Raw genomic sequence first — 16,339 nt, 5'->3', positions numbered from 1 at the left:
TAAAATAACATGCACAATGTACTTTCTGTGGCAGAAACATTCAAATATTAACATGTAAACATCGAACATACAAATGTGCATTAAAGATGGCACCTTACGGCCAGAGATATCTGCACCAGGGGTGGGAATTGGTAGGATTTTATCAATATTAATGCCATTGTCGATTCTGTTTACCAATCCAATTCCTTACACTGGTCTACAATTTTTTAGAAATGATTTGCTTCAGAGATTAAATGTGCTAAATGTTACGTATTTTAGTAAGATTAATTGGAAAATAAATGACAAAAGTGCCGGTTTGCTGATGTTTTCAAGGTATATGATAAAGTGTTATTACACATATATATAGGTTTATGTACATTTATGTAATAGTTTTATAAATCTTCCACTAAATAGAACCTTTAAAGTGAATGTATTCTAATGTGCAGACAGTGTTTTGAAGTAGATCTCGTAGCTCTGAGACAAATATTCCTTTTGAGTCAAACCCATTCTCTCGTTAATTCTTGAATTTCACATTTTGATCCAAGGCTGTATCTTGGAAAGTTCAGCCAACCAGCATTTTTTACTTGATTTTTCTTTATCAGTGACTCTCATGTGGTAAAATTTTTTTAAATTTTCCTTGTAGACCAGTGTTATCAATTCTCCTATTGATTCCTGAGTGGTTTTTGAGTGGGAAAAAAAGGAGTTGGACAGGTCATAGTGGAGCTTGTTTGATCATTTACATATCAAGTTTTCTTAGTGCGGTAATTGAACGCGGTTATCATGATAATTAGAATTTAAACGGTAATACTAACCGTCAGAAATTTTACTGCAGTTTGTCGTTATACTGGTAATCATTACATCCCTAGTTGCAATGTGGTGTAATTTGCACGTAATTTGAAAACTGACATGAAACAATGTGCCGAAAAGTTCATTCAGTCTGGGCCAGAGTTGATAAATACCTGAAAACAGACCTTCTCCATTTGCTGATACCATGCTTGAATGACTGTCTGCTTCTTCTGTCCTCTGTGAATCTGCAGGACCAGTTTGAACAGCACGTCCATGCTAACGTGAAGCTCAATGTGTATCTCTATTACGGATCTGAGCGTAACAGGAGCAAGAAGTTTCTGTCATCTCAGGATGTGGTGATCACCACCTACAACGTCCTCTCCGCTGACTTTGAGGTGAGCAGAGGCAGGCCACATTTAGATCAATATCTGTGAAGAAAGTCAAGGATTTTACTCAGAAAACGAACACGGCGAACAAAATGTCATTCAATCTGACTGCATATTTAGCCTTGACATTTACAGCTAATTACAACGAGGAAACCCACACTTTACTGTTCAACAAGAATTATAGCTTGTTCTTTTTCCCTTGCAGAATAAAAGTCCTCTACATGGGATCCACTGGCTGAGGGTGGTGCTGGATGAAGGACACACTATAAGAAACCCAAATGCACAGATGAGCAAGGCCGTTCTGCAACTGAAAGCGCAGCGACGCTGGATTCTTTCAGGTATAATCTAATCTTAAACACAAGAGTCTGACACAAAGAAGAATGAGACTGGAAAATCAGGTGTTAATATTTTGACTCCCACAGGTACTCCCATCCAGAACAGTGTGAAGGACCTGTGGACGCTGCTGGCCTTTCTGCGTCTGAAGCCGTTCGATGTCAGAGAGTGGTGGAACAGAGTGATCCAGAGACCTGCCATGCAAGGAGACAGAGCTGGCCTGCAGTGAGTAATACACATTCAGGCCGAAATCTACAAAGATGCAGTTCTGGAAAAACAGGGAGCACTGGTTTTAGTTCTGTTCAGTTCACATTTTATTTACAAGTCATTTAAAATATGTATGCAACTTGTATTCATAATTTACAGTAGCGGTTCTCAATCTTTTTCTGTCGGGCCCCCCTTTGGAGGACAAAAAATCTCCAGCCCCCCCCTCCCAACCCTAGCAACATTGTAACAGTGGTGCGATTATAATTGATTATAATTTTTATTGAAAGAAACGCTACATTTAACCCAAAGGTGTCAAACATGCGGCCCAGGGGCCAAATCCAGCCCCTGGGATGAATTTGTGAAATGCAAAAATTACACTAAAATATGAACAATCCTTTTAGTTCAGGTTCCACATCAGAACAATTTAATCTCAAGTGGGTGGGACCAGTAAAATACTACCACAATAATATATAAATAATGACAACTTCAAATGTTTCTCTTTGTAAATGTAAATATTTTCATGTATTTACACTAAAACAAAATATAATTTTGCAAAAAAATGTGAATAACCTGAAATGTCTTAAGAGAAGTAAGTGCAATTTTAACAATATTCTGCCTGTAATTAAATGTTTTGTGTGTTTGTAGATCCACTGTGATCTGTAAGTTGTAATGTACATGTGTAAATGATAAACTGAAATATTGTTAAAATTACACTTATTTTTTCAGTTTGTCCATGTTATTCACATCTTTTGAAAGGATAGTTTGTAGATGTAAACCTTTTCATAATGTAAATTAACTTTTTTCACTCTAAAACATAGAGAAAAGTTTGGAGTTGACATTATTTATGTATTATTATGTTTTGTTTTACTGGTTCGGCCCACTGCAGATCAAATTTAGCTGAATCTGGCCCCTGAACTAAAATGAGTTTGACAGCCCTGATTTAACCCCTCCTCCCTCCCATCTCCATCTGCCTCACAATATTCTTCCTCTCTTCCTGTCGCCCTCCCACAACCGAACCCATTGAAAAAGTTCCATCACATGACCACGTGTACTGTGTTTATAATGTCTGATGTCTTATGTATGTGCTTGCATTATCTTCACTGTAATTTTTTTGAAAAAGGAGGTTGTGGCGGCGCACTAGGTTTGTAGCGGCCTGATGCCTGACTTACATCGAACGTATTTCGTTTGACTGTACGGTGCTGTCAAATGACAATAAATGCTATTCTATTCTATGTTGGTCACAGGAACCTTCAGACCCTGGTGAAGTGCATCACCCTGAGGCGGACTAAGACCAGTGAGGTCAATGGACGTCCACTTGTGTCTCTCCCTGAGAAGATGGTCTGTGTGGAGCAGGTCGAACTAAACCAGCAGGAAAGGGAGGAGTATGAGCTGGCGCGCAACGAAGGACGAAGTACCATTGGAAGGTGTGTGGTTGTAAGACTGATTGGACAAATCATAAATGATGAAAATGGGCATTGACTTAAGGAGAATGAGTTGTGTGAAAATAATACTGATTGTAGTGGCTGTACCTTTAGCTACTACAACGGTGTGGAAGGGTTCAACCTGTTGTATTTTCGACACGTGAATGAATGAATGTCCGGCTGGGTTTCTTTGTGTTTGGACATGCCAATCTATTTATTTTCCAGTGTAAAGTCCAAGAGTTCATCACAGTTCACAATTGTCTTTCCAAATACTCTCCACATATAAACAAAATAGGCTTCTTAATACAAAAGAAAACATTCCAAACGCCGACCAACTCAATCTCTCACTTTCACGGTCTGAAAATTGTTTGGGGCTGTCCTCACACACACCTCACCCACCTCACACAGCAGGTATATGCAAGTTTGCCACACCCAAGATGAGTTGCACCTGTACCAATCATCACAGCCACACCCACTAAACAATTATTAAATTAAGGTCAAAACAAAAAAGAGAAATAAACAAACAAAACTGTATTTTGGCTCCAACACTGATAACTGACCAAATGTGGATCAAATGAAGTCCTCCCCCTTCCACTGTCCTCTATGGGACCTCACTTCAGAATGAATATGAATGGTGGTTGTTACACCCCCCCATATAGAGATGTCAAGGAGAGGGAGGGGTGTCACACCTCTTCCGTCTCCAAAAGCATCAGACAAAAGGTTTCTTAATAAAGCCGATTTATTCAAGGGCTGCTTTTCTTTAGCAAGATATTTACAAAAAGAAAACAAAGTAATCAAGGTGAGTAAAGTTGAACAAAAGGTGGTACCAGAATACATCAAAGAACTCAGCAAACCAAAACCAAACTGACTGGTGACCCCTGTACTAACAAAAGAAACTGGTGGGACAAAATAAAACGTCTATCTCCTTACTCATCCCAAAATAAAAATACAGTGAGTGGCACCAACCGACTAATCCAGTGTACATAACATAAAACAATACTAAGTGCAATGTATGAGGTACCCCGTCTTAACTAGATCCAACTCAACTCACCACAGATGAACAAAAGTAGGACACAAAAGAGCAAAATGGCTCTGATACTGCATGAGCAGAAGCATGAGCAGCAGCAGAGAGGTAGGGGTGGATTTAAAGTCTGTGGCCAGTCAGGATTGGTCTGCTCATCCTTCCATCACCTGAGCCGGCCCCTTCAGGTACAGCCCTGGAGGAGGTCCTGGAACCACGCCCACACCTTGATGACTAGACCATCCTTGACCTGGTGAAGCAGAAGGGGAGGAGAAACACACACACATATACATACACATGCCCTCAGGCATGTAACAGTGGTCAGTGGAGGGACTCAAATCATTTTTTGATACTATTTATCCCATAAAGATCCAGTGCTACCTTTGTGGCACTTCTAAAATATTTTTTCACCATATTTAACTTTTTTTTTTAACCTTCTGTTTATTGGTTTTTGTTATTTTTTACATATAAAAAAAAAAAGAGAACATAGTTCTGACACATCCCCTCAAATCACAGGAAAGATAAAAATAAACAAATAAATAAACAGTAAATAAAATACAAAATAGAGGTACAAAATTTCCACTTTAAATGTTACAGAAAAACAAAACAAAACAAAAAAAAACTGTATATCAAAATACTCAGTCAAGAGAAACACGACAGATTGCACTGTTAACATAGATCAGAAAAGGAGTCCATGTCTTTTCAAAAGTGTTCGAGGCTCCAGCTAATGTCAAACGAATGTTTTCCAGTTTGAGAAAATAAAGTACTTCCTTGATCCATTTTGAGAAAGCTGGTGGAGATGAGGATTACCACTTTAACAATATAAGCCTCCTGGCCAATAAAGATGTAAATGCAACTTTTCTTAAGCAACTGATTACCATTTATTTTAATATTATCCTTTGTATTTTGTGGTTTTTCAGTGAAAATCAGGTATTTTCCTATATTTAATTGAACATGTAGATGTTCATTAAAGCTCAGATTAAAGTTGATGGTTATTACATCAGACAGAGAAAACTGAAGAAAAAGTGACTTTTTTTGTGAAGATATCAATAACTGAACATAAATCCAGTGTGTCCATCCACTGTCACTGATCAAACTCCATGGGTTTTACTGTTGTACAATGTTGTAGAAGATGACAGTATTTCCATGTTCACTACAGACCCTCTGAACATCCAAATGGGTCATATCTGATGACCATGAAAAGATGACAAACTGTATTTTACACCAATGTTTTCAATGTATTGATAGGTTTAGTGGTTCAGAAGTTCTTAAACATTTTAGATCAGTAGATGCTTTAGGTTGCTGGTGACTGTTTGGGTCTTTGTGGGTTAAATTGTCTCCATTTACACACACATTGCTTGTCAATTTAAGAGATAATTTACATCAAGATAAAGATAGTAAACAAACATCTAGTTTTATGTGGAAACAGCTCAATGGACTGCATCTCTTGTTACACATGATCCATATCACCAACACCCAAAGGGCTGCTGCCTTGGCACATTTTATCTTAATCATCAAAAGCGAGGTGAAAAAGCTTTAAAGCAGGTGAAAATCACATTTCAGTCATGCTGAAACTGCAGAGACATCTTCAGCAAAACTGGGCATGCTTCAGCTCTCAGTAGTATCCATCGAATGTCTTTAAGCTTTCACAGTTTGAGCATCATCTGAAAGAATAATCCTCTGGTGTGTTGGTGTAGATATGTAGCTGAGGGAACAGTTCTGAGGAATTACGCTGATGTTCTGGCCATTCTGATGAGACTCCGACAACACTGCTGCCACCCTGATCTGCTGGCAAAGATATCCTCAGATTTAGGTAAAACCTTCACTCTCTTATGATAGTAATGGGATTTATATGATGTGACTGATACCTGGTTCTCTTTTAGTACATGTTCTGATCCATCACAGAAGATTTAGACCTCATTTTCTCTGCTAGCTGAATATAATGACTCTGTTTTCATTAGTGTAAAATCAAACACAGAAAAATGAAAGTCATTGTTTTGTGTCACCTTAGAATGAGTTGTTTATATCTACAGATGGAGTGGGTCATCCACCATGTGGTTTCAGTGGCTCAGAACAGACTTACTCTTCTTCTTTTTATCTCACCAGCTGATAGGCCACGAGCTGTTGTGAAAGTGCTGCGTCCAGCTCTAGAAATTTCTTCAAATATCTACTCTGACAAAACTACTGGTCGGATTCATTTCAAACTGTTCACAGTTTGAGATTTTTTGATGAATTTTTGAAATAATAAAATTTGCTTTTTGCTCATAATGGGTCATATTTTGATAGCTTATACCACGGAAATGTTTTGAGATATCGCTATAGTTACTATTGAGCACTGATTGGAGGTCTTATGGGCTTTTATTTAATTAGTTGTTCTCCTCCAGTGAAAGTACCACCAACTTCTATTGGGAGATTGATCTCCTGCATCAAGACCACAGGACTCTAACATAGCGGCAGAACCTGACAACCTCACAAATTCAACTTGCTGTTGATTCTTGATAGAACATGCCAATAAGATACAGGGACATTGGTCCTATTTTTTTCCTTTTTACACCAGGTGATGTCTCATATTAATGTGCATTACCATCACCTATTGTATCTGAGTGTGGACCAGAGTTAATATCCCCTTAACTAAAAAGCCCAGAACAGCTAGAACACCGGGTCCTTATTAAAGCGTACTATGTAGATAAGGCTAATGATGTTCATTTTGTCTTCTGTTTATGTAGTTATACTTTTCTTTTTTCTTTTGTTCAGACAAGGTATAGGTTTTAGATGTTACCTTCTCGACAGTTTCGACTGTGACTCCAGTCTTCCTCAGACGCGTCATCCAACGTGCTGCTGACGTGTCATTTATCAACTGGTCGGCTCGACAGACCAATCAGAGCCCGTCGAACCGACCACGCCGACCAGACGCTTCTGAGGAAGACTGGAGTCACAGTCGAAACTGTCAAGCAGGTAACATCTAAAACCTATACCTTGTCTGAACAAAAGAAAAAAGAAAAGTATAACTATACTATGTAGATGTTGTTGATTTTGAGGTTGGCAACTGATCAGTGCATGTTGAACGTCCTTAATGCACATAGGTGCTGCAGCCACACCTGCAGAGCTGAGGGAGCGTCTGGTGGAAAAGCTGCGCCTGGTACTGGCTAGCGGCTCTGATGAGGAATGCTCTGTGTGTTTGGACTCGGTGTGTCTACCCGTGATCACACACTGTGCCCACGTTTACTGTCGGCCCTGCATCGCCAAGGTCATCAGCACTCAACAGGTACACATGATGCCCTCGGCAGGATACAACTGAGGAGTTATTTGCTGGTGCTCATTAATAAATCCACCTTTCCCCTTCACTCTGTGGGGGTGCATTTATGAATAGGGGACGGCCCGCTGTCCTCTGTGTCGCAGCGACATTAAGGAAACTGAACTGGTGGAGGTTCCACTGGAGGAAATGGAGGATGAGAGCAGTACACACGCTAAGAAATGGAGGACAAGCTCAAAGGTGGAATACTTAAAGCAGTGAAATTAACTGAGGGATAAAAACTCTGAAATCAGTGAAAAATGCAATGAACATTAAATGCAAATGTTTTTTGCAGGTGCAGGCACTGATGGGAAACCTGCTCAGGCTGCAGAGTGAGGACCGCAGCATTAAATGTTTGGTCGTCTCTCAGTTTACACGCTTCCTCTCCATCCTTGAGACTCCACTCAGGTAACAGAGGCAGGGTTTTGAGTGGGTTACACTGTAGTTGCTTTGTTTAATTTTTGATTTATGTTGTCTTTGCCTTCATTAGAGAACATGGGTTTAGTTTTGTCCGTTTGGACGGCACCATGAGCCAAAAGAAGCGGGCTCAGGTCATCCAGGATTTCCAGAGCTCTGCAGCCAATAGCCCATCCATCATGCTGCTGTCACTCAAAGCCGGGGGCGTGGGGCTTAACTTGACCGCTGCCTCTCATGTTTTCCTCATGGACCCTGTAAGTACAGCTTTCAGAAGGAGCCAGGTACAGAAACTTCTGAGGCGTGGCCACATACTTTATGATAAATAGTATTAGCGCTTAAAAATACAAAGTATAAAAGAAGTCTAACAGAGTGACCAAAAGTAAAAAATGTCGCTTAAATGTGTGTGTGGACTCGTCACAGGCGTGGAATCCAGCCACTGAGGAGCAGTGCATCGACCGCTGCCACCGCCTGGGCCAGAAGAGGAAGGTTGTTGTTACTAAGGTCAGTGAACTTGTCTACACACAGGCTCATTTGTATTGAAGGCTACAACTGTGCATGACGTCACATTCGCCCAAAATCACTCACTGAGCAACATCATTCAGCTTTAGTGACGTAAATACGGAAAAAAACACAACAAACACAATGAAGAGCTGTTGTGTGATTGAATGGAAACACATGCTTGATCTGCCATGTGACTGAATTTACCTCTACATATTCGTGCCAATAAAACAGTTAGTATAAGTGTATTTTTATGTACTGTAAACCATTATTTAATAAATAAATATAGTAGCAGCTGAACCAGACAGTTCAGTTATAGGGGATCTTTAGCTGCACACCACCCTCGACTGTATTGATATAGGTGTGATGTAGCTCAAATTAATTTCAGTAATAATAATAATAATAATGGATTAGATTTATATAGCGCTTTTCTATGAATGCACACTCAAAGCACGTACAGTGGATCCATTATTCATTCGCTCACACATTCACTTTCTGGCGATGGTAAACTACATACACTACAAACAAAAAGTCAAGGATATCTTTAATTTTTGGGATATTTTTTTTTTCATTTGGGATTCTTGCACAGCGCTTGTAACTTTTTTGCGTGTGAAGTGAATTGAAACGCATTTTTTTAATGACCAGACATAGTTTTATTTCCAAATGTGCAAGCGTGCACTTTGTACAAGCTCAGTTTTTGTACAATCAAGCTAATAGCTAGCAGTCAGATACTTAGGGTAATTAATGTTCTGAGTCTAATACTTTGAAGTTAAAATGCTATTCATTAACTACTGATAAAAGATAATGTAATATATTAATATTAATACTGTCGCAAATAACATAACTTATATTGACCAAGACTTATGCATAAGGTGTAGGGCATAATGCATTTTGAGTGAAAATTTAACTGTTTACGCCCCAACCCTCTGGAACTCCCTACCCATTCACATCCGGAACTCCGACATACTCGCCTCATTCAAAAGCCAACTCAAATCCCACCTCTTCAGATCATCATTCGAAAACTGACTGCCTGTTCCACCTCATCCACTCTCATCTGCCTTCTCTTGTGTGATTTTTTTTTTTTCTGTCCGTATTTGTCTCTGTATTTGTTCTTTGATTATCATTTAGTATTAACTCCGTATCTTTTTACCTGTTTGATGTATGTCTGTCCCTTGGCTGTTTATTGTAAAGCGTCTTTGAGTACTTAGAATAGTGCTATATAAAACCGATTTATTATGATTATTATTATTATTATTATTATTGTGGAGAAAAGTATAAAACATCAACTTCTATGCTTTCAGACTTCGCTTAGTGTATTTCTATGACACTGAAAACAGGCAGCTACAGCTAAATGTCAGGAAACCTACGTCCTGTCACATGTCAGTGGCCCTGACTCACTGGTTCTTGTTAAAGCTGTTATGATCACCATCAAGTCTTGCTGCTTTCATTAAAGCAGAGAATTGTTTATTTTACTACCTGTTTCATAGTTTTTCTTGTTCAAACTGAGGTGTGTTCAGGTTGGTCCAGACCTTCTATTGATATCAGAATGTCCTTCTTTGCAGACTTGACTGAAAAATTTTACTTTGTTGCTAAAAAAAGACATCTTAGTTAACATATATAGCTTTGTATATAAAGCTTCCATTGTAGTTATTTGTCCAAAGGGGTGAAATAAATACACATTAAGTTTCACTGATCTGATACTTCTCCCTTCTGGTCAAGCTATTGCCGCGTTTCCACTACATGGAACCAGCTCGACTTGGGTACCAGGTCCTATTCCTGAAGACCGTTTCCATGACAGGCTACTACCGACTTTACAGTATCTGGTCGTCATAGTGATGCGGTGCGTTACTTCTGTGTTGTCTGCTCAGAGTTGCTGATAAACTCGCTCGTTACGTGTTCTCTCATCAAGCTCACGCTGAATTTTTACATCTGAACCTCCTCCACAAACCATGGTGTAGTTTTACAGACTGTCATCATGTGGATTAACCTACCGCTATATTTACTGTAAACTACCGCATCTGTTTTTTGTAAAACGGCGGGTCACAGATACAACTGTCTGACCAATCAGTGGTCTGCAGTGTTTACACATCACATTTTACTATCTGTTCCCCAGTCCTGGAACCTTGGTGGAGGTGATACAAAACCAGATTTCAGGACCTTTTTCGTAATGAAAACGCAAAAAGGCCGAGTCGAGTCAAGTCGAGCCAATACCACGTAGTCGAAACGCGGCATACGACACGTTCCTCCTGGTCAGGATTCATCATTAGATCTCAAAGGTTCTGTGTTCAGTTGTCTGTCATTCTGTCCATGTTTGGATTTGTGAGTGTATGTGTGTTGTTTCAGTTTATTGTGAAGGATTCAGTGGAGGAGAACATGGTGAGAATCCAGAGGAAGAAGCAGGACCTGGTGGAGAAGGCGTTCGGCTCTGCAAACACCGATAAGAAAACATCTCGCATTGATGACATCAAAGCCTTGTTGGAGCTGTAGACGTCAGAAAATGGACTCATCTGAGTGATTTGTTCACATGGAAAAAAACAGTTGCACCTAGTTGTGTTGAGTTATCTGTTCTTTTTTGGAGTCAGACACTGGACGTCAGCAGCCTTCAGTTACATTTGCACTTGTTAACATTTCATGCTTTTTTGCAGCAAATAATTAATCTTGAAATGTAATTTTAATGTCTGTTGCCTTGTAAATGTTACATTTCAGTACTGATTCAGTCACAAGAGACACCGCTTCCAAAGCTGAAGAATGACATTGGACATAAGACTTCCATTGGGTTTAGTGTATTTCACTAACAGAGATGCAAGTAACAAAAAAAAATATATGCCAGTATTGTACTTCACCCAAGTATACATACTCATTACATTTTTAAAACCAGGTCATTACTTTGGCTTTGATGCATTTAAGAGGAATTGTCCATTATTTGTCTTCCCTAACTTACACGAAAAGATGGCAAAATATATAAAAGATGAAAATGGTATGAAAGGTGAAAACCCCATCCTGTAATTTCAGATTTTGTTATTTAGGACTTAGTGCTGTACGTAGAGAAAGTACAAGATGCCTTTTGCAACAGTAAAATAAAACTACTGCCATCTGAGTTCCCATTCAAGATGGAGATGACATAATAGACAAATGGGTTGAAGATGCAACAAGACTAAAATAATGTACATTTTGTGTATCTAAATGAAAACGTAAGACCAAATCTACATAAAAGATGTAACTCCATGATATAAATGACCAAACAGTCGACGGGTTCTGGATCCTGTAGAATAGGATCCACTGTTTGACACTGAAAAATGAGGAGTGAAGTTAATGTTCAGTATTTTCAGTCTATTTGAAATTTGACCATGAACAGTTTGCAACATGTTCAGTTCACATTGCGTGTAAAGCGGTAGTGAAGTAGAAACGTCTCTAAAGGCCTGGTTTTTACTGTTACACTTTGAGTTTCAGCACTTGTACATAATCATTCTCACTGCAGTTCGGAAGCTGAATCAGTACTTCAACCACTCTTTTTTTAAGTGTCTGTACTTCTGCTTCTGTAAATAAAATATGTATATTTGCCACCTCTACACTAATTTAATTACTCTTTGAAAACCGCACATCTGCACATAATGAATGACAATAAACCATGGATAGCATATGATAGTAAATTTATGCCATCTAAAATTGACCAAAACTATAAATATTGGGTAACCAAGGGAGTTACATCCTGGTGTGTCCTGGAAAATAATGGGAGGATGGAGAGTTTCCAAACTTTGGCACAAAAATATCAATTTGAGAAACATGATTTTTTCCGTTATCTTCAAATGAGAGACTATTCTAGAGGGGAAATACAGGTGGGAGCCTCCATGGAAGAGAGCGATGTGGTTCAAATCATGACTAAAGCATGTAAAGATAGTAAAATTAGGATAATGTCAGCATTATATAAAGCCTTAATAAATCTCGATAAGCAAACAACTTACTATGTAAAAGTGAAATGGGAAAGAGAATTTGACATAGAAATTGATGATATAGATTGGCTAATCATGTGGAAATTACATCATACAACTACTAGCTCTCGGACATGGAGGGAATTTGCCTGGAGAAACCTTATAAGATTTTTTTATTCCACCCAAGTTTAAAAGTAAACAGTTCCAGAGGCATCAGGAATGTTGGAGAGAATGCGGGGAGATGGATGTTGACCATTCTCATGTTTTTTGGAAATGTTCAAAACTTTCGGAATATTGGGAAATGATCTGCAATGTCCTATGTCAAGTATTAGGATACACAACTCTGAAGAAACCTGAAATTCTTTATTTATGCAACTTTGGTGATGGCACTATACATGAATACCATAAATATTTGGTAAAGGTGACGTTGATAGCTGCAAAAAAAATGTATAACAAGGAATTGGGGGAAGATGAACGTACCATCAAAGGATCAATGGATAACTACGATCGAGGACATATTTCTAATGGAAAAAATAACACGCAGATTGAGACTACAAGAACCACAAATCAACAAAAAGTGGAAAAAATGGACATTATATAAGCAAAATAATTGATAAGATTGTGCTACCCAGACTTATTTATGTTGTTGTGTTTTCTTTTTGTTGTTCTTTTAAAACTAATAAAATATGTTACAAAAAAAAAAAAAAAAAAAAAAAAAAGAATGACAATAAACCCCATAAGGGGAAGGAGAAATGAAACACATTTTTTCATCAGTTTTTTTTATTAGCTCTTAGTCAGGGATGTACAGTTAATAGATGAGCAGGACAGATCTGAATTAATTTGATACCACAACATTATATTCCACGTTCACACTCATGCATTTGTAGGATTTTGCAAACTGTCAAGGTCAGAAATCACATGACTTCCTTTAAACCTTGGCGGCTTATTGCAAAGGAGGAGTGTGTTTGCAGTAATTAAGGAGTACATGCTATTGTTAGGAGCTGTACAGTTAAGGTCACACATTTGGAGTGAAATGCTAGAGGTATTGGCTATAGCGAAGGAGGAATTGATCATAGTTTTGTGCTACTAGCAGCGGTTACAGTGAGGTTTTGTAAACAGTGAACGGCAATAAGGCAGCTGGTTACACACTACAGACGGGAAGTGATGAAACGAAGGTTATGATGGCACAGGTGCGCTGAGGGCGTGGGTCTGGTAGGGTGTTCACATGCAGGACACGGGTACAGATGTTTGGGGAGCGTACACAATAAAACTACCCACATCACTTCATCATGAAAACAGTTACTGACCCACATTTTTAACTGTGCCGTGCAAATACAACACAACTGGCGTAGACTCGTAACACAATACCAGACATTACGAAGCGGAAGTTAACGGGGAGCTGGTGAGAGTTAAGAGGCACAGGCGGGGATGGTTCTTCTGATGAGGTGAACACAGTGTCAGATTAAAGCGAGATTGTCATAACTGGCTAAAACGAGAAGAGGGAAGAGCCAGTTGCTGCATATCTCCTTCAAAGTGGTTCAGAGACTTATTGCAGGATAGGAGTTGTTTTGAAATCCAGAAACAACCACAAAACACATTTACTTAAGGTTTCAGTCGCCGCTGATTCTGAAATTTCCACAGGTTTAGGAAGACCATGAATCCATCTCTATTTAAAACACACACTCAACCAAAAAGATAATAACAGCAGTTCAACATTTGGGAAAATACAGCTGCACTTCATGTGGGATCGTCCTGATAGTTAGGAGAAAAGATTTTTACCCCTAAGTTAACCTGCTAAACTCCTGAAAACTTCATAATTATACAGGGTGACACAAAAAAACGGGAACTTTTTAACAATCCAATAAAACCAAGAGTGATGGAAGAAAAATATTTTATTCATAGTAATTGAAACCTTAAAACAAGCCATTTAAGAAACAATGATGGAATTTTCATTTTTTTTAAATTACAGGGTGACCCAAAAAAATGGGAATTTTTGAAGTTTGTATTGGCAGACATGTGCAAGTGGCAGCACTATGAGACAGTGACCTTGAGCAAGTAAACACACCCCCATTTTAGTAACCATTGGCGGCTGTGCGAGAATTGTTCGGTAACCGTGTGATCTCAAAATTCCGTAACGTTCCCTGGCCCCCGAGATCGCCAGATTTGTCCGTTTGTGATTTTTTCTCGTGGGGCTATCTCAAGAGTAAAGTGTACACGACTCGACCAAGAACTGTGGATGAGTTAAAACAGAGAATTCAGGATGAAATTCACAGTATCCCAGCTGAGATGTTGTAGCGGTCAATGAGGAATCTCAACAGCAGATTTCAAGAATGCATTCGTACAGGAGGACGCCATCTACAGGAAGTCATTTTTAAAAAATGAAAATTCCATCATTGTTTCTTAAATGGCATGATTTAAGGTTTCAATTACTATGAATAAAATATTTTTCTTCCATCACTCTTGGTTTTATTGGATTGTTAAAAAGTTCCCGTTTTTTTGTGTCACCCTGTATATCGTTAGCCTCGTAGCATAATTGCCTCAGTCATATTTTCAGCCAAATTGTAATATGTGCTCAACAGTTGGCCAAAATGCTATGAGGCTAACGACAGGTAGAGAAGACTGGGTATGGTTGTAACAATAATAATTCTGACGTCCTTTGGTAAAATGTAACATGTATTTCTCCTATTTTCTAATCCCTGCACATACAGTTTAACAGTGGCTGGTGAGATGGATGGTAACACATGCTGAAAAAACAATACAATAATCTCTGTGCAGATTTCTACACATGTAGACATATGCCACAGGTGTCAAATATGCGGCCCGTGGGCCAAAACTGGCCCTCCAAAGGTTCCAATCTGGCCCGCGGCATGATTTTATGGAGTGCAAAAACTACACTGAAGACATTAACAGTCAAAGGTGTTGAACTGGTTTTAGCCCAATGTGATCTAAAGGAAAAATAATAACATAATAACCCTTACAATAAAATGTGAACAACCTGAAAATTAAGTACAATTTCAACAATATTGTCTGTTACAAAATGTTTTGTGGATTTGCAAGTTGTGACAGATAATATTGTAGGAATTCTTATTTTAGTTCCACATTCCAAACTTCAAAACTTCAACAATATTATGTTTGTGTAAAATTGTGTGTAATGCACATGTAGAGGTGATAAGTTGAGGCATAATATTGTTAAAATTCAGCTTATTTTTCTTAAGAAATTAAATTTTTTTCTGGTTATTCACATCTTTTTTGTGAAAACATAGTTTGTAAATGTAAACATTTTCATAATTTAATGTTTTTTATTGCACTAAAACAAAGAGAAAAACTTGGAATTGTCATTATTTATAGGTTTTTATGCTATAATTTTAATGGTTTGGCACGCTTGAGATCGAATTGGGCTGAATGTGGCCCCTGAACCCCTGACATATGCAAACAATACTGCCAAATGTGTTTTTCTAGTCGGAGGTAAAATGTCACCACATGAAATTATGGTTTGCAAATGAAGCGCTGCAGAGCTACAGAGATGCTCCAGCCTACAAATAATGCTCTGTATCTTAGGGAACATGCAATATAAATGACAACATCATTTTTATATATTTTTGAGTGAAAGTCAACTGCAAAAATTATCATTCACACTAGAACTGCTACTCATCACAACCTTTTGAACAGCACTCAGCCCTTGTTGCAACAGTATTTAAGTATTTATTAAAAGGCAGTTTGATCTAGAACATCAATGCGCTTCTTTTTGAGGCATATCACAGTGTTGCATTTTTGCTTAATATTTATTCAACTGTTACAATCTACCCATGCACTCCGGTTAGTTAGTTGTACCAAAGGAATACTATGCATTTCAGATGAACTCATAAGGTCTGTGAAATTGCTGTAGAAGTTTGCATTAGTGCCACTTGTCACTGCAAAAGTAAATCAAGGATGAAGCGTAACAGCCATACCCAGTTTCTACATCCACGACTCGTAGCTACTGTCAACAACCAGATAGGCTAGTGTAGTACAAAGTTCAGAAATGGGGTGAATGACCGCCCAGACTCTGCCTTTCAGCAGCCTATTTTTAA

The 16,339-nt window shown here is 38.5% G+C and overlaps 1 protein-coding gene across 1 annotated transcript in view; it reads left to right on the top strand.

Annotated features, from left to right (window-relative positions):
- hltf (helicase-like transcription factor) overlaps positions 1-11,909 on the top strand; it is a 32,355-nt gene extending 20,446 nt beyond the window's left edge. Inside the window, exons 15-25 of the mRNA XM_030127715.1 lie at positions 1,017-1,160; positions 1,357-1,489; positions 1,574-1,709; positions 2,936-3,115; positions 5,831-5,946; positions 7,217-7,398; positions 7,504-7,626; positions 7,721-7,833; positions 7,916-8,096; positions 8,263-8,343; positions 10,684-11,909. Of these exons, the coding sequence (XP_029983575.1) occupies positions 1,017-1,160; positions 1,357-1,489; positions 1,574-1,709; positions 2,936-3,115; positions 5,831-5,946; positions 7,217-7,398; positions 7,504-7,626; positions 7,721-7,833; positions 7,916-8,096; positions 8,263-8,343; positions 10,684-10,827 (1,533 nt within the window). The 3' untranslated portion in view covers positions 10,828-11,909. The remainder of the gene's footprint in view (positions 1-1,016; positions 1,161-1,356; positions 1,490-1,573; positions 1,710-2,935; positions 3,116-5,830; positions 5,947-7,216; positions 7,399-7,503; positions 7,627-7,720; positions 7,834-7,915; positions 8,097-8,262; positions 8,344-10,683) is intronic.
- Positions 11,910-16,339: the final 4,430 nt, after the last annotated feature.

The sequence above is a fragment of the Sphaeramia orbicularis genome, chromosome 22 (assembly GCF_902148855.1).
Source record: "Sphaeramia orbicularis chromosome 22, fSphaOr1.1, whole genome shotgun sequence".
Taxonomy (NCBI): Eukaryota; Metazoa; Chordata; class Actinopteri; order Kurtiformes; family Apogonidae; genus Sphaeramia; species Sphaeramia orbicularis.
The sequence above is the reverse complement of the archived record's forward strand: the minus strand, read 5'-3'. Positions and strand labels throughout refer to the sequence as shown.